The sequence below is a fragment of the Poecilia formosa genome, unplaced genomic scaffold (assembly GCF_000485575.1).
Source record: "Poecilia formosa unplaced genomic scaffold, Poecilia_formosa-5.1.2 Scaffold52, whole genome shotgun sequence".
In the NCBI taxonomy this organism is placed as follows: domain Eukaryota; kingdom Metazoa; phylum Chordata; class Actinopteri; order Cyprinodontiformes; family Poeciliidae; genus Poecilia; species Poecilia formosa.
In genome coordinates, this window is record NW_006799991.1 from 67,602 (window position 1) to 85,797 (window position 18,196).

The 18,196-nt window shown below is 37.8% G+C and overlaps 1 protein-coding gene across 1 annotated transcript; it reads left to right on the forward strand.

Annotated features, from left to right (window-relative positions):
• The first annotated feature begins 1,468 nt into the window (after window positions 1-1,468).
• LOC103138456 (serine/threonine-protein kinase NIM1) lies at window positions 1,469-10,065 on the forward strand. The gene is made up of 4 exons (XM_007552642.2): window positions 1,469-1,565; window positions 3,975-4,277; window positions 4,612-4,880; window positions 8,400-10,065. The coding sequence occupies exons 1-4, from the start codon at window positions 1,544-1,546 to the stop codon at window positions 9,150-9,152; spliced, it is 1,347 nt and encodes a 448-aa protein (XP_007552704.1). The 5' UTR covers window positions 1,469-1,543; the 3' UTR covers window positions 9,153-10,065.
• Window positions 10,066-18,196: the final 8,131 nt, after the last annotated feature.

The following is an 18,196-nucleotide window of genomic DNA, read 5'->3' on the forward strand; positions in this document are numbered from 1 at the left end:
GTTTCTTGTTAAGGTATTTAGTGTAAAACTTATTTTCATCATGCGTGATGGACCATAAGATAGTAGTGAAATGAAGAAAATATTTTTATATGTTGCTTTACCTTTTGCAAAGAAAAATGTGACAGACGTATTTTCCATATTTCTTTGCAAATAGCTCAAGCTCAGTTCACCACTTTCCAACGTCAGTTTTTAAACTTTGGTCTTGGCTTGCTGCAATCTAAGCAATTTCATTTTAGTTATAGTTGTATGTTCAGGGCTGCTGTACTTCTGCAAGGTGAACCTTCACCACCGTCTCATCTTTTGCAGGTGTTTCAACAGATTTTCTTTCAGGACTGTTCCAGATTTAGTGCCATAATTTTTTCCATTAATTCTTAAACCAGTTTTACAAATACTGCTTTGCATGTAGGTCACACAGCTGGATTTATGCAGAGTTTAAATTACACAAAGGTTTACTCCGCTATGTTCCCTAAGTTAATATATTAGGAAGTTAACAATATTATGCAGTCTGCCTTTTATACAGCTGTAAAACGTTTTGGGTTTAATTTAATTTAATTTGCATTTAATTTAAACAATATGGTTATTTTTGGAAAGTGAGCTAAAATAGAGTGAGGTAAAAAAATAAATAAATAAATGAAATAAAAAATATAATTCAGTTCACCAGTATACACTTGGTGTGCTGCTTTTACTTCAGAAGTCAGAATATTCAGTGTTGTTTAATCAAAGTTAAGTGAATTCCCATTGGCAGCTGGGAAAACAGTTTAATTTGCTAGACATTGTGCTCAGCGACCCAAAAGTATACCAAGATAAGACAATAATATATTTTTGATCTTTTTGCACAAAGTGAAATATATTTACTACAAAAGAAAGCTCAGTGCTGTCACTGGCAACTTTTAATACTTTTATTTATCTCGTAGCAATATTGGAGTTTAGATCTGGAGTTGTTGCAGTTGATTTTTCTGACTTATTTAAAAATTAAAACTTCCTGATACAAATGGAGGAGCAGTCTTATCTCTTCCTGCCCACGTGCGCCTCCCTTTTGCATTCAAGACACTCGCCATCTGTTGCAAAACACTTTCACTTCATTGCTCCTTTGGATGATGCAGATAATTAGTTTTTATCGTTGAAATGTAATTAAATAAAATAATTGAGATGTATAATATTTAATATTTTAATTAGGTGGGAAAATGTACACAGTAATTTACCGTATTGGGATATTTTTTAACATGAATCTTTAATACTTTTTTGTTTCATTCTAAATGAACTTTGGTCCAGTGGTTTAAAATGCTAACAGATTAACTTATATTCCAATTCTAACATCACATCTGCAAACATCACTCTATACTCTGCATGAACATGGACGCGTGGTTGCTCTAAACTCTGGACGTACGTTTTCAGCACTTTTATGAGGTCAGTTTGTGCCAGGGGAGATAATGAGCCGTCTACTAGTACATCGTATTAATAGGATTGTGAGGAGTGAATTAGTCCTCTGGAGCTCTATTCCCATGTTTGGTCACAGTCAGGTGGTAAAGCCTCTGGGACAGACATGAAGGACCCACAACTCCCTGGTAAGATTTCCTACTTTACTCATTCATCTAAAATTCAACTTTATAATTGCTTTTTTGTGAATTTAGTTAGAATTAGTTAACTAGCAGGTTAAAGATCATGAACTATGATACTTAAATCGTCCCTTTATGTCATGCTGTGTTTAACTGAAGAACAGAAGTTTTTCTTATTGGACTTTAACTTTATTTTAAGATTATTTTTTTTAACTTTCATATAAGCATATCTGAGGTGGAGATAGGCACCAGCACCCCTCCCGACCCCACTGAGGGACAAGGGTGTTCAGAAAATGGATGGATGGATGGATATAAGCATATCTGGTAATTAGAGAAAATGTTTAGGTTTTATAACACTTTCAGTCATTTTATTCAGTGAAGCTCTATACTGTTCTGCATAAGCTGTCGGTGTAATTCTCGTGTAATTTTATGTATAGAGAAAATATGTCACAGAAATTCAGGGTTTAAATTTGTCATTTAGCTCATATAAGCAAGTTTATTTATTTGTATTTTTAATTAGCTAAGATAATATGTAAAATATGGTGAAATACATTGTCTAAAATTAAGGGAAAAAAAATATTTTTATCGTCTTGTTAACATTTTTCCAGTCAGGGGCCCGACTTTTGTTCAGAGAGATCCCAGAGGTCAACACTGACCTCCAAAGGAAGCTCTTTAAAAAGTCATAGGGCCAGTAAGGTCTCTTAAAAATAACATTCTACCTTTGGACGTAACCCATAAATACCGTCTAAGAGAGGCAAGTAATCCTCGTTATCCTGGGAAATTCGCCAAGCATCGACTAAATTTAGCCATCAGTGACCAGGAGGTAAAGCAGCATGATGAAACAGCAGCTGACAGTGCAAAATGAAATATCTAAGAAATGAGTTTATATTTTTTAGGATCAGCAAGTCTGTTATTTATCAGTGTGTTTTGGGAGGTTGAATATGCTGACAAATAACAGAACTCCTGACCCCGTTTTACCAGCTCCTTACATAACACTGAAGCTGTTGATTCCTGCTTCCTGTAAAAAGGAACATTGTGCAACTTCGGCATGAAAGTAGAAAAACTTTCCTGTTTGACAAAAATGAAAGCTAAAGTTTTAAAAGATCTTTTTTTTTTTTTCAATGTACTGTTTGAGAATTAAGATTCAGCTCTTTGGACAGAGAACAGGGGGTCAGTCATCCTATCACATGTTAAATTAAACTGCTTAAAATTTACTTCATTTGTTTCTAGATTCAGTGCTGAAGTTTCATCTTGAAATTAAGCAGTAATCATTGTGAATGATGTAAAAGAGGGCAGACGTTTTATGTCACACAAGACAAAGTGACATGGCAGGGAGGTTAATCCCATTACCAATGTTCTAGACATGGAACGGCTTTACTAGTTGTCTCCGCGCGGATTTCCCATAAGAGTCAAACACTGATGGCAGAGCAGCAAATATCTTCCTCATATAAGTAAGTAAGTAAGAAAGTGCTGCTTGGAAAAAAAAAATCCCCTTTATTTGTCAGTGGTTATTTTATAGTGTTTTATTAAGATAACTACTGAGATTTTCAAAAAAAATATTTACATGACAGCAGTGGTGTCCAAGGTCAGTCCTTAAGGGTTCCCGCATGTTTTAATTTTTGTCATTTCTTCAACACAGTTTAATCACATGATGGTTGATTAAGCAGGCATCTGAAGAACATTATGACATGAGTTGAAGATTTTCAATCAGCTGTGTTGGCGCAGAGGCACATATAAAAATGTCAAGACACTGACCCTTGAGGACTGAAGGTGTGTAATTTAATGGAGGAACTGCAGACATCAACAACTCAGGTGGAAGAATCTCTCCAAAAGTCAATTATGAGTTCACAAATCACGATGTACAGCAAGAAAGCTCTCCAGTCAGAGAATGCCAAAATTAAACTTTTTCTCCAACTTGAAAATTGCCACATAGCATAGAAATAACACAGCACCTCACCATGAACACAGAATCTCAATATTGCGATGGAAGCGTCATGCTGTGGGATGCTTCCTTCTGCAGATATAGTGAATCTGGTAGGAGTTGATGGTAAGATGGATGGAGCATACGGGGCAATTCTTTAGCTAAGGTGGTACAGCACCAATTCCTACAAAGTGGTTTAGAGCAAAGTATGTTGATGTGTTAGAACGGCCCAGTCATTGTCCAGAAATTAATTCAACTGAGAATCTGAAGCAGAACTTGAAAATGGATTATTAAACACATTTTGAAGACATATGTATAATTTCCCCTGCACTTTACATTTATGCATTGCTCTGAACTGACTTGACTTACCTCATAAAATCTCAATGAAATGCACAGAAGTTTTATTGGTAGTAAAAGGTCAACAGATGTGAAAACTTTTCAAAGGCACTGTTGTAATGCAATTCTCTCCTTTTTTCTCCTTTGCTTAATCTTTCAAGGCATCAAAACACGGCTATGGCCAAAGCCAAAAACGAGCAAAAATGCCAAAGACGACTCCACAAAAGTGGAAAAGTCAGCGCCTCCCCTGGCTTCTGCTGCCACCAGTATCATCCCACAGCTCACCGAGGCAGAAAGAGTCAAGCAGACTCCCATCGAAAAGGTCATCTATGACATGGCGCACAACGAGAGGATAGTCAGGGACCTGATGCTCGGTCGGCGGGTTGGGTTTTACGAGCTCCGTGGTGAGGTCGGCCAGGGAAACTTCTCGACAGTGAAGCTGGGCATCCATGCCTTGACTAAAGGTTTGAATAATTGTTTGTGTTTTTTAATTGCCCAAGTTGTAAAATGCTGGTAGCTTTTTCTAGTACAACTCAGCATCTTTCAAGTGGTTTTTATGTGATTAGATTAAAACATGAAGTCCTTATATTTGTTTTTTGTATGAATGTTTATATTGTCTCACTACGTTGGGTCAAAATTAAACCTGTTTTAGTAGATTTAGCATAAAAACCCTCAGTGAAATAATGTCCCAAAGTAAGTGTTTTGCTCTCAAATGAACTCCCTCTGTCTTCACTAGAAGTTTTTTTGTTTTTTTTTTAAAACCACAAATCCACTCCTGCTTCTCATCTCCTGTTGCAGAGAGAGTTGCTGTTAAAATTGTTGACAAGTTGCGTCAAGACAAGAAGAGCCAGCCTTTGGCCTCCTGTGAGATCAGCTGCATGGAGAAGCTGAGCCATCCCAATGTAGTGCGCCTTTATGAGGTGATAGAGACCACCAGAAGGCTGTATCTGGTGATGGAGTACGGCAGCGGTGGGGACCTGTTCTCCAGAATCACCACCAGGGGGAAGCTGAACGACCTGGAAACGAAGCTGGTGTTTGCACAGATCGTCTCCGCTGTGAAACACATGGTGAGCCTTAGTATCACTGTTAATCATCATTTACTACCTGGCCTGACTCTGAGCCACATGTGGCATGGATTGTTGCTACCCATTACTCATTAACTAAGTTATGAGAAAAGAATTTTTATTATTTTAAAGACTTGATTGTTGTTTTTCTTGTTTTCACCTGCAGAACAGAAGTTTCTTTTTATTATTATTATTATTTTAATTTCAAGAAATAAATATGTGGAGACAGAGGTAGTTTAAAATGGCAATAAAAGTTACAAGCTGCAGACAAACCAAACCTAGAGTGTTTCAACCAACTTGCCAAGATTAATAACTCTGGGAAATGTAATCTAAGAGTTTTGCTTAAACACTCTACAAACATTCTTAATCAAAACCACTAAAAAATAAGGATTAAGGAGGCCGCTCAATATTTTCTGAGAGACCTGGATTTAATGCAGTGATTTTCATTGGTTTAGCCTCAAACAACAGACTGCAAACCTTCTATGTTGAAATTGTACTGGCTAGATTGCCTGCAGGAAAACATGACAAGACGAAACAAACACCACATTTTTTGGCATACGACTGAAGTATAAAAGTGATAGTTTGCTTTGTGGATGCTGTTTGACGTGCTTAAGAGCTCTTGGTGTTCTACCAGCAGCACTCAGTGCAATCACAGTTTGGAGAAATGGTAACGATTTATGACTTCTTCGTACCCTGAGATCGTCAGAGTTGGTACGTGTTGTGGCATGACCCAGTTACAGCCACCAAGGCTGGTCCAACGGGCCAATGAATGAACTGAGCATAAATTATGTATCATTCTGCAGATTATCTGAGACATTATTATTATTTTTTATTAATTTAATTTTTTTTATGATTATCGACAGTTTATTTAAATATGTGCCAAAAGGTTTCTGCTAGTTTAAGACTCAGTAAGGTTTTGAAATGAATGGCCTCTTTTTCTTTATGCCTCAACAGGAGGACTCGGCTCTAGCCAGGTATATATTATTCAGGGTTTTGGTCTCTAAACATAAACAAAAACAGTAGTTTGAGAAAGCAGAAGCAACTTCTTAAGGCTTAGATAGTCACAGAATCAAAAGAATTTGCAATTAAGTAGCAAAATTAACATTTTGTTCACTTTACCCTGTAGTCTTTACTCTAAATTTAAAGCAACTTTTATTGCCTTTTATACCCCAGTGTTGAAGACAAAACCGGGCTAATCCAACAATCACTGTTTGTGAGCCGCTGAACATCCAACACAGCGGCAGGTAAAATCAGCCGAAGCCTCCCTGGAGAGACAACCTCGAGTTCGGGTCAAACAGACGTAGCAGGATTAAAACACGTCTTGTCAGGTTTTCTGAGGTTTCTGGCATTGAAACCTGCCATCCCTTAAAGGCCTTCTTCCATTTAAATTCTCATTTTTCCTCTCCAAACCTTTCCTTGAAAGTTAGGACAGGTCTTTAGATCTCACAATTGTATACAAAAAGCTGATGATACTTTTTGATAATCAATTTCGTGTTTCTCCTATGTTAATTCAGTTGCTAATATGTCAATTATGTATCCTTTAGGTAACTGGTTCCATTGTAACCATTCAGTTTCTGATGACGTATTAAGCATGTGATTTTAAGAAAACAATAACATTACTGTTTTATAAATCTCATTCCTTTCTTTAAAATATGTAGTGAAGGCTCTCTGATTAGGGAAAATCATTTTCCCTTCAAACTTATTTTAACAGATTTTACACCAAGAAGAGAAGTTGTGTATATCACATAAAATTAATATAAGGAAGTGTTTTATTTTTAAGATTTTTCCTCTAAAACAACAGAAATTTCAGAACTTTAGAGCAGCTAAAAGAAGATCACAGTTCCATGGGGGATTTTACAAAGCAGATGAATTTATATGTGAATCATGTTGCTGGACTATGCTTGGTTCTGACCCTCATTTGGACCAGTCAGCTCTGATGAAATATGATAGACGTTGGCCTGTCATCAAAGCAAAATAACTTAGTAAACTCCTGCTTTATTGAGGTCAAAAAGGCTTGAAATATCCCCCTGGTGAATACAAACTGATGACTGATGGGTCCAAAACTTCCTCCAGGGAGGCACTGGCTATTTCTCTCTTTGTATAAATATTCATTTTCTATAAATAAATAAGTCATTTTTTTTTTTTGCATTCCCTAGGATGGAAAATTGAAGGCTAACCTCAGTTAGTTGGAGTCTGGAAAGTTCCCAGTATTTGTCTCTAAACAGATGCCTAATTCTACACAGTGGGATGATATTATTCTCTTCTAAAAATGTTGCATCTTAAGCAGCACAAAAAAAGAAGATATAGTAATAGATGACTGCCAACCAGTTGAAAAACCTTATGAATCTTCCTACCGTAGAGATAATAGTGAAATTATGCCAGAACCTGACCTCTGACCTTCTCTAAATCATGAATACAGGCTGCTATAATAAGGTAGTTACAGATTCCCCAGTTTAATAAGGTTATGAATGGAAAATCAATGAAACTAAAGAGGGAGCATTTACCAGCTTAGAGCGGCATCGTTTGCTCTTCTCTGTACTTTAGGTTGTGTAAGTTTGTCCATAAAACCGCGCTGTTGTGCAAGACAAATCTCAGACATGTTTTGACAATAAAGTTCTGTTATATAGTGTTGGGTAATTTTCCCCCTTTGAGACAAAACGTCCAAAGTCACATCTCATCACAGGTGGTCAAATGTCAGTGTGGCTTACCACATTTCACATGTCACATTTACCAACATATGTGAAACACGTGGAATTTGAAGCCTTTTTGATGATGTGAAGCACATGTAAAAACCGCTGGGATTACATGTGATGCCAAATGCAATTACTTGTAAAGTGGTATATGTGCTGAGCCCATTAAGAACTACCTAAAGCACTTTAACAGTACCAGCATCATTCACCCAGCTGCACTCCCAACCACTAAACATTCGTGCTTGTCAGCTGACGATTTAGTGCCTTGCCTGAGGATACTTAGACATGCAGTGAAGAGGCTGGAATCAAACTCATGTCCTGTTATTTACTAGCTAAAGATTCCTCCGACTGATCCACCATAAATATTCCTAGCAAAAAAAAAGAAGAAGCTGAGAATGCATTTCTTTTGTTATTTCAAACACTCTAGTAACAAGTTAACCAAAGAAGATTACTGGGTGTGTGGCATATGTTAGTTAGAAATCGTTTGAAATATAGAGAAGCATTTTTGTAGCAGCTGTTGGGTTTAGGAGAATCCAACTTTCCCAGGCTTCAAGCAACATTTCTGTTCATGTGCTTCAGAGGAAAAAGTGCCAATGACTCCAAAGGTTTCAGGTTTTTTTGTTTTGTTTTGTTTTGTTTTGGTAACATAATATGGCAAATAGAGGTTCTGTTGCACTACCATGTTGAGTTACGGTGTTGTATAAAGGCCTCTGCTTTAGTCTTTCAAGGCTCAGATAACCCTCAGCTTTGCAACGTTCTCTTTTTTTATTAGCTGAGTCTAGTGAGATTTATTTCTTTGTACTTAAAATGTTTGTCTTTTGTGATTTTTCAGCATGACAACAACATCGTGCACCGGGATCTTAAAGCCGAGAACATCTTCTACACCACCAGCTATTGCATCAAGGTTGGGGACTTTGGTTTCAGTACAGAATGTGGCCCTAATGAGCTACTCACCAGTTTCTGTGGCTCCCCACCTTACGCTGCGCCTGAACTCTTCAAGCAGAAAGGCTACCTCGGACGCTATTCGGACATCTGGGCTCTGGGTATTCTCTTGTACTTCATGGTGACAGCAACTTTACCCTTCTATGGAGACAACCTTGGGAGGCTGAAGCGCTGCATCCTGCAGGGGTCTTACAGCATTCCTTCATTCGTACCTGATCCGTGCCAGCTGCTCATTAAGGGCATGCTGCGGATTGTGCCTGTGGACCGCTCCTCCCTCACAGACATTACAAACAGCAGCTGGCTGAAGGGAATAGAGTACCCTCGTCCATATGTCTCTTTACCCACATCTCCAGCCCACTTCGCTCAGGCCAATCTGACTCTGAGTATGGAGGAGCAGGAGGTAAAGAATTTCCTCTCAGGTTTAGGCATTTCGAAGGTTCATCTGGAAAACAATCCATGTTCAGACTGTAGAAGCCCACTGACGGGGACCTACAGGATCCTCCTGCATCGGGCTCAGAAGAGGAGGCTCGTGGAGGCCGTGGGATACTCGGCGCATCACCCTGATGAGTACGGGAGTCCTAGCAAATGGTCGGAAGCATCTGTTGGCAAACATGTTCCCTCTGCTGTCTGTGTGATACTGTAATACAAATCAACAGTAGTGGGCCTGGTGACGGATGCTCGTTCAGGCCTTGTCCACACTAACCTGGATTACCTGCAAACCGGAGATTTTCTTTTCCTCTGTGTCTGAGATTTGTGTGATCTGTTTTCAACATGGAGGTCAGTTTTCAGTGGCGTAATAGAGGCCCTCTTTGCACATGCCTGGCTTTTTGTGCTATTAGCCACAACAACAATAGAGCATTTTTTACATCTTTTTTTCTGATTCTGTTACCCTCAAACTGAACTGAAGAAGTTATTGACTGAGAATAAGAAGCAAACTGTGTCAAAAACAAACAAACAAAAAAAAAAAGTTGTTATTGGAGAATCTGCATTTTAGCACTGCTTTTCTGTGCTTAGGGTCTTCTTTTAAATTTAAATGAATGTAGTTGATGTTGTCATTATTCCAGTGACTGAAATGTTTTTAATGGGAAGTACAGTGGCTTAGTATTCCTGGGAGTTAGGAACCACAGCTGCCTATAAATAGCTAAAATCAGTGAATACTTGAGACTCCCTCTAAAAATGCTAAAACTACCTATTTCAATAGTTGACACATATCAGATACACCATAATGTACATTAACCCACAGTGGAAACTATTGTAGCACTTAAGCAGAAACTAATATCTACTGCCTTTCTTATTTCCCCTCTCGTGGGTACAGTCAATCAAATGATGCTCCTGGATAACAACCAACAATGCATCAAATATTTATTAAATACGCTATATTTCAATGCTTCATTTTGTTTTGAATATTATAGATGTGCTCTACAAAATCAAAACTGCAAATAGACTGTTGCTAATACTTAGCTGCAAATACTTTGCAGTTACGTTCCTCAGAAAATTCTCCAATTGGTGAATCCACGGATAGAAAGGGGCCCCCTGTGAAGGAACAAATGCTATTTTTCAAAATAAATAAATAAATAAATAAATAAAAAATCCATATAAACATATAAGGGTTTTGTCACATGTGGATCAAATTGACCAATGCATGGAGGATGAGGTCTCCCAAGTGATAAGCTGTAGCTTTCTGTTCTGATTAAACAAGCTTACTGACGCAGAACATTATCTCTGAACGGCTATCAGCATCTTCCAATCCCTCTTAGTCAGGACATAAACCCCCAGAGCAATGCAAGGTCACAGGTAATGTTAATATAGGGGAGACACAGACAACATGCTGTTTTCCAAATAAATGAAAGCCGGATGTTAAAAACACATCCAGGAAATAAGGCAGATCATATGAGTCGATAATTCATGGATTCAGTTTAGTGCCTGTGCATGCATGGCAGTAAATACAGAACCTTCCTCACAGCTACAGACGCATCTGGGACACATACGTTCTTCTTTGTCTGTTTCATACATTTTTTTCCCCATTTGTTTTTTGTTTTAGGTAAAAATTGATGAATGCTCTTTGAAAACTGGATTGCATTCAATGCCACATGTATCCACGTGATTATAATCATGACAGAAGTGAGGTGCATTCATCAAAGCGGTTCGCTCTAGGATGTAAAATGATTCAGTTTTTGCTAATAAAAACTCGATACTTGTGGAGAGAGTTCTGGGGAACTTTGGACTGAACGCCGAAACAGGAAACTTTTATGCATTCTTTGTCCTATTTTCTCCCAAATTTTATCTCTAGATTTCAAAACCAATGTTCTTTCCTTCACATCTCTTGCACCTCACATTTGGGATTTGCCTTCAGGGATTTAACCCAAGCGTGACTCCCTCCCATGTTCATCAGCCCCCAGTTTACTGCCAGTTCTGACAGGGTCCGCAGGCACCTGTTCTGTCACAGAGCCAGATGTAGCGACTTCGGGTTTCGCAACGGTGTGTTAATCCTTCAGCCTGCTGCCTGTTCACACATGAACATGTAAACATCTCAATGGTAGGAGCCAATACTGAGATATTATCACAGTCCGTTTAAGTGCCAAGATGTGTTTGAATAGCTGTCTATTTAGAAAAACCCGTTCTTGCTCAATGTTGTTTCGACTTCAGAAAAATTTTATCTGCAGCGCTGTCTGCACAGTCATTCTTAGCCAGGATGTTATGATTTCATGTGGTGTCACTGAAAAGCAGACTTTAGACATATCCGCATCCATCTTCAGCCTGGCTTTGCAAAAAAAAACAAAAGAGTACAAGACAAAGGAAGTAATAATTTCAGAGCTTTATGTCTAGATAATTTAACTAGTAAGAAAATTATATCAGTTAGCTTGACTACAAGTTTGAGGGATATACTTATATAAACTACCTACAAGAAAATGTAAATCTCTTTGATCATGTCAACTAATGCATGACTGAAAATAAAATGGGACACTGAAAACTTAAACTCCTCTGATTTTCTTTCATAAACAACTCTTTGCCCTTTCTGTCCTTTCACTTTTTGAATTATAACGTTGTGCCAGAATGTAAACTCAATAAGAAAGCTTGTTTTTGGCTATAACTGCATTTGGCAGAAACGGACCATCCTTAAGTTTTTGATGACTGATTAATGTGCTCGGATCATAAAACAAAACAAGGCTGATGTGATTGTGAAATACTGTTCAGTTTCCCTTATAAGGACAAGTTGCTCAAAGCAAGAATCCAACGGGACTGTGGGAGACAAAAAGGATAGATGAACTTGCCCAACCCTCTAAAATCAGGTCAATCATGTCCTTGAGAACGAGATTACTTAAAATGGCCTGCTGGGTAGAAAGGCCTTTATAAAATCCTAAGCTTAGCTAAACACAATAAAAACATAAAGCTTTCATAACTGACGTTCGAAGAGGATTTCAGTTGCTTCGTTTATTTTTCTTTTCTTCAATAGGCCACCGAAGTAGGTCAACGTTACGATTGTACCAAAAGTGCAGCGCAGAAAAGATTTGCCCCCTTTCTGGTGTTTTCTGTTTTTGGTTTCACATACATGTTTTACATCGAACAAATTTGAAAAAGAAAATACCCTGAGAAAATGCAGCTTTATTTTCTTTCAGGGAAAATAAAATGGCTTACTGTGAAAAAGTAATTGCCCTCTGAAACTTCCTTAACGGTTGTGCCAGCCTGGGCAGCAACAGCTGGCATCAAGCTTTTATGATAATTGGCAATAAATCTTTAACATCACTGGTGAGGAATTTTGGCCCACGACTCTTTGCAGAAGTAGTTTAATTCTGAGGCCCGTCTAAGATCAAACCACCGCATTTCAATCAGATTTAAATCCAGACTTTGACTTGGCCACTCCATAAACTTTCATTTAGTTTTTCTGAGACATTTTGCACATGCTGTGCTTTTGGATCGTTGTCCTTAGTTGAGTCTGTTCATCTTAGGTTAAACCTTAAAAATGACTTTATAACTGTTTGCATTCTGATAATAGAAATAGATGATTTTGTTTTTCACCCTTTCTTGAATTTCTTTAGCTGGAGCATGATGATTTTTTTAAGCTTTTCTTGCCTACTTCATGTTATAAAGCAGGTCTGATTTCCTTTTTTTTCTGGTGTATGGAAGGATATAAAAAGGAATCTGAAAGGGGACATGTACTTTGCAGGGCTTTCACCTTTATGAGGTGAAAATGTTGCATCTCTAGTGCAGATTCTCCCGAACTTTCTTCAGAGAAGAGAATTTAAGGGGGTTTATCCTACTAGTGTCGATACTCGTCCCTGTCCCGTCCCTGAGATCCGGAAGAGCCGAAACTGATCCATGTTAAAACAGAAGTTCAGTAAGGAGGATTGGTTAGGGAGCAGAGCTACTGATGCATTGTCTAGTGCTGATACTTTGAAAGTTATGGCAGGAGGAACATGAGGCTTTTATGTGTTGAGAGATCTGAGGAGCCATCGACGTCCTGCTGCTGAAGAATGGAGAGTGTATCATCAGATTGCACTTCCCTTCTGCTATAGGGAAGAGATTATGAGATTAGCTCATGAAATTCCTACTTCAGGCCTCTTGGGCATTAATAAGACCAACGCCAGGATTATGTGGCATTTCCGGTAGGACCTTATGGCATTTTGTAAGAAGCGCCATGAATGTCAGATGGGTGGAAAGTCCAAACAAAGCATTCAGCCTGCTCCTTTTAATACAATTTAAGAAGTTGGAGAACCATTCAGTCATGTTGCCCTAACCAGCAACTAATCAATATCTGTTAACAGCTTTAGTTGTTTGATTAACGTTTGCTCAAAAACAGTTTCAGATTGCTTTGTTAAGTTTTTCACTTAGTTTGAGTTTGGATCAGGGCTCCAGCTTTCAGGCCGGGGTCTTTCAGACAGTGATGATGAAGAAGTTGGGGGTCAATCAATTCAAGTCATCTGTCAACCATTCAGTCGCAGGGGCCACTGGAGCAATACCATCAGAGTTTTTAAGTCTGTTATCAGAGCTTACTGAGCAGATCAGGACCAGAGTATTACATTTCTGGTCCATTTGAGCTGGTCTTTGGACTTTAAGTAGTCCCTTAAAGTTGGTCAAAGGGAATTTTCTGCCAGAGGAGCCCGATAGAAATGTGTTGGACTAGATACATGAGTTTGAAGAGTGTTGAAAAGCGGTTTATGTCTTGGCTAAAACTCAATTACAGCAGCCCCGGAGACGGATCTTTTGACCAAAAAGCTATTTCTAGAAAACTGAATCAATCAAAGCTGGAAATAGAGTGTCGGGGTATTTGCCCACTGCAGGTGTGACAAGGTGTGTGTGGCTGCATGAGTGCCATTTGCATCAGTGACTGAGGGGTGAACCCATTAAAACAACTCTGCACTGGTCAGCTAATCAGTGTCCAGATCAGCGTTTACATCAGTTGTCTCAAACTGGTTTCCTCAAGGACCGGTGTCATGCAACTTTCAGGTGCCCCTCTGCTTCGGCACATCTGGCTCCAACATTATCTCATCAGCAGAGCTCTGTACAGCTGGACTGCATGTGAATGAGGCAGTTTCACCATTTATTTCAAGTCCAGGCTGCTGGTGGACCCGTGAGCTGCTTGTGCTATTTTCAGCCAGAATTGCGTCACTTTGTCAGGCAGGTATCATCTGCATTGCTGTTGTGAGTTTCGGTTCTGTCGGTGACACTGATCCCGTGTGTAGATGATTTTCTGACATCTGCCAAGTTGCTCAAGGGCTCGGTTGATTAGAAGGGCCTGGCTCGCAGTTCAGATGAATGCCGTTTACTTTCTGTCTTTCATATCATAGGGGGAGGCTGTAAGTTACATTTCCTGTCCTCTGAAATATCAAGAAACAAAAAAATCTAAATGTAGCAATTAAGTTAAGCAATTACATTTCTGTCAAATATTGATTGCATTCAGAAACAATTACACATCAGTTTTTAAGCTAACATCCAATATAAATGAATATTTTTTCAAATGAGTCATCAACATTTTCACTGTCAGAACCAGAACGTTTTTGCCTCAGGCAAAAGCTGCTTCTTATTACAATTTTAGTATTATCGGAGTTTTGATGATTTATTTTTTCACACTGATGATCTGAGCCAAAAAGACAATTCTGGTAAGTTCTTTATAATCTTTGGGATCACTTCCGCTTCAGGGTCCATTTCTCAATTCTTCATCAATATCTGTTCCGACTTGAATTTGTTTGTCTTTTCATTCTCATTACGCTTTCACTAAAGTATGTAACCCTATCTGAACCAAGTGACTCATTAAGAGAGGAAGTGGTATAAGCTAACACTCACGGTCAACATATTTGTTGGAATTTCAGCCTGACAAATACAAGTGATTTAAAACACACGGCTCTAACGGTGTTTGCTGAACTCTTTGTTTCTTCACAAGAACTGATGTTTTTTCATGACTGATCATATATTGCTGAAAATACATTCATAGTTATATCGGTCAACGTTTCAAGTATTTTTCAAGAGGTCAACTTTATCTAATAGTTTGCACAAACTAAAAACACTGCACTAACTAATTTATGATGCCAGGTTTTCTTTGCCCAAAATCGTTGTTATATAATTGCTATAAAAGGCATTTCATGCATTGCAGCTGATTTTATGAAGGAGTGTTGATTTTTATTTATTACTAATTCTTACATCTTAAGTTCCTGTATTTCTCCCTACAAGATTTTTGTCTTTTCATTGTGTGTGTTGTATGCTTTATCTTGCTAACAAACTAAATTAAACTGATCTAAACCAAACCAAGATTCCCTAAACTAAATAAATAAAGTTAAGTTAGTCTAAATTAAACTAAATTGAATTTAAATAAACTAGAGTTGATCAAATTAAATTTAGACAAGCTAAATCAAGCAAAATTAAAGCCAGTCAAAGCAAGAGCAGCTCAACTAAAGTAAGCTCAGATTTACCCAGATATTTAAATACACAGAATAAATGCAGTTTTTCATTGTTTGAAGTTAAATCAAATCAAGCTTTTCTTGTTTTGGGTTAGTTAGAATTACCAAATCTATTTATTTGTTAAATACCAGAAAACTTAGGAAGAACATTTCTTAGAGATTTTGTTTTGTAACTTTCTAAAAATTGAAAGTCAAAAGTTTACATACATTTGGTCAGTATCAGCATTAAATGTCTTTTACACATTATGACTTGGATCAAACCTTTTGAATTTCTTTCCACAAGTTTCTCACATCGGTTTTCTGGACTTCTGCCTCATTCCTCCTGACAGAATCAGCATAATCCATTTTGAAGGCCGTCTCACTCACACACACTTTGTCAGATTTACACACAACTTCTCCATTAGTTTGAGACCACAGCTTTGTGATAGCCGTGACAAAGCATTTGGTTTTGTTGTCCTCAAGCATCCACTTTGGCTGGATGGTTGGGGTTATTGTCCATTTGGGTGATTAATTTGTGCCCAAGCTTGAACTTTCTGGTTGGTGTCTTTAAATGTTGCTTCAATATTTCCAGATAATGTTCTTTCCTCATGATGGCATCTATTTTATGAAGTGCACTAATCCGTACTGCAACAAAAGAGCCACACAACATAATTCTGCCACCGCCATACTTGATGGTTAGGATGGTACAAGCATCTTCCTAAAAATGTAACAATGGTCATTGTGTCTGAACAGTTCCACTTCAGTTTCATCAGAAAACAGGACATTTCTCCAAAAATGAAGCTCTTTGTCCCAGGGTACCTTTGCAGTAAGCAGTTTGGATCTTTATGTTTCTTTTTGAATAATGGCTTCCTCCTCACTGAATGGCCTCTCACTGTGGATAATGTTTTACCAGTATCTCCTGGGGTCAGTCTGCACATTTTGGACCAGAACCTATTCAACTCTGGTATACAGAGATGCACGATGACATTCCCATCATGTCTATTCTTGCATTTAATTGATTGAAAAAATGAACGAGGCACCTTCAAGCATCAGTAAATTATTCCCAAGGAAGAACCAGACTTGTCCAGCTGTCCACCGCCATACTTGATGTTTAGGATGGTACAAGCATCTTCCTAAAAATGTAACAATGGTCATTGTGACTGAGCAGTTCCACTTCAGTTTCTCTTCATGATATCTTAGCTGATTTGTTTTTATTTTACAATCATGTTAACAAAATAAGCAGCGTGTTTCAGGCATCATCTTGAAATACAGCCACAGATGTTCCTCCGATTAACTCAGATGTGTCTTTTAATCTGTCAGAGATTTTATTAATCAAAAAGGTTTGATTTGAGTCACATAAAAAAGACAATTATCTCTTATACTGGCCTTATGATTTTTTTCAAAAAGTTTTCTAGAAATAATCTTGGTAATTATGGCTGACCTAGAGAAGCTTAATCTGATTTAACTTAGTGTATGTAAATATCTGGTTCCAACTGTGGCTCAGACAAGCTTAACTAAACTGAGAACATTAATGTAGGAGGAGGTCAGAAAAAAATCAAAGCTAAATTGATTTAACGTGAAGTTTTGTATGTTAACCTGAGACAAACTGAAGCAAGATAGGATCAGCTTAAGTTAGTTTAGCTCAGAAATTAAAATAAATTATACTGAAACTAATCTCAGATGAGAAAAGTTAACCTAAACAAAAATTAGATTACGTAAACTAAGATGATCTGAAAGAGGTAAAGACTAACTACAATAAACTTAGTATGTGAAGGAGTTGGTTTTCTCTTCTGGAAAAATCACTTAGCGATGAGTCAGGCTATTCAAAAAGACAAAACAAAGACATTTATCTATAAAAGGGTGTTATTTTCACATTTCCTGTTAATAATGTTTTGATTAAGTAGTAGATAAATCTTCTTAGCGCAAATGTGACGCCGGTTAAAAAGTAAACAACAAGATAACATTTTTATGTTCAATTAGTTTTATTGAGCAATGCAGGCACCCAGAGTCCACAATGCATTTCAGCTTTTTGTTCAACAAAACCTAATTAGGGTACGGCACCTGAAATAACATTGCTGTTTACACAGTGCAAAGCTCAGCCCGTAGTCCACGGTGTTAATGACGTCTGAAGGCAGTTCGCAACATGTCCATCAGAATCTGATGACTGGCATCTTATTCGAGGCTTGAAACGTACTCAAAACTTTCCCCAAAGGTCGGATCCTAACCGGACAAAAGTAACAAGATGATGTCCCAGAAGATTGTCTTAGATATATATATATATTTTTTTTTTTTTATCTAGTTTTTCTCTGTGAACGGATTGAAACTCTAAAAGCTCTGTGGACACGTAAAAACTGAGCAAATGTTTGGATTTGCAGACATTTTGTTTAAAAGTAAAGAGGAAAAAGTGTTATCAAGCGTAGATCATGAGAAAGTGTCAAAAATGGTGCTTATCATGAGATCTGTTTTGTGAGTTTTCCAGCCACGCTAGAGGGATTTTAAACAGTTTATTTAGAACAAGAAGCTGGAACGTTTTCTCCAGCCGAGAGGGAACAGCTAATCCCTCGGAATATTAAAAAAGATCTGACTCGACATGTGGAAGAAGTTTTTATTTTCACCAGGATAAAGGGGAATAAAAACATACTTTTTACTTTGAACTGAATCCATCTGACAGAAGTATTGACATAATAATATTTCAGATGTGGCGACGGGTGGATGGGATTTCTTAAAGCAAATACATTGGGATTTGTTAATCCCAACACTTTTAAAATATTCTGCTTCAGTACATCAAATACTGCTGCCTGGGTGACATTTATAG

Excerpts from the sequence above, each read along its gene's own strand:
- LOC103138456 (XM_007552642.2), top strand. The coding sequence starts at position 1,544 with ATGAAGGACCCACAACTCCCTG. Across the intron at positions 4,278-4,611 it reads CATCCATGCCTTGACTAAAG|AGAGAGTTGCTGTTAAAATT; the intron begins GTTTGAATAATT and ends CTCCTGTTGCAG. Across the intron at positions 4,881-8,399 it reads TCTCCGCTGTGAAACACATG|CATGACAACAACATCGTGCA; the intron begins GTGAGCCTTAGT and ends GTGATTTTTCAG.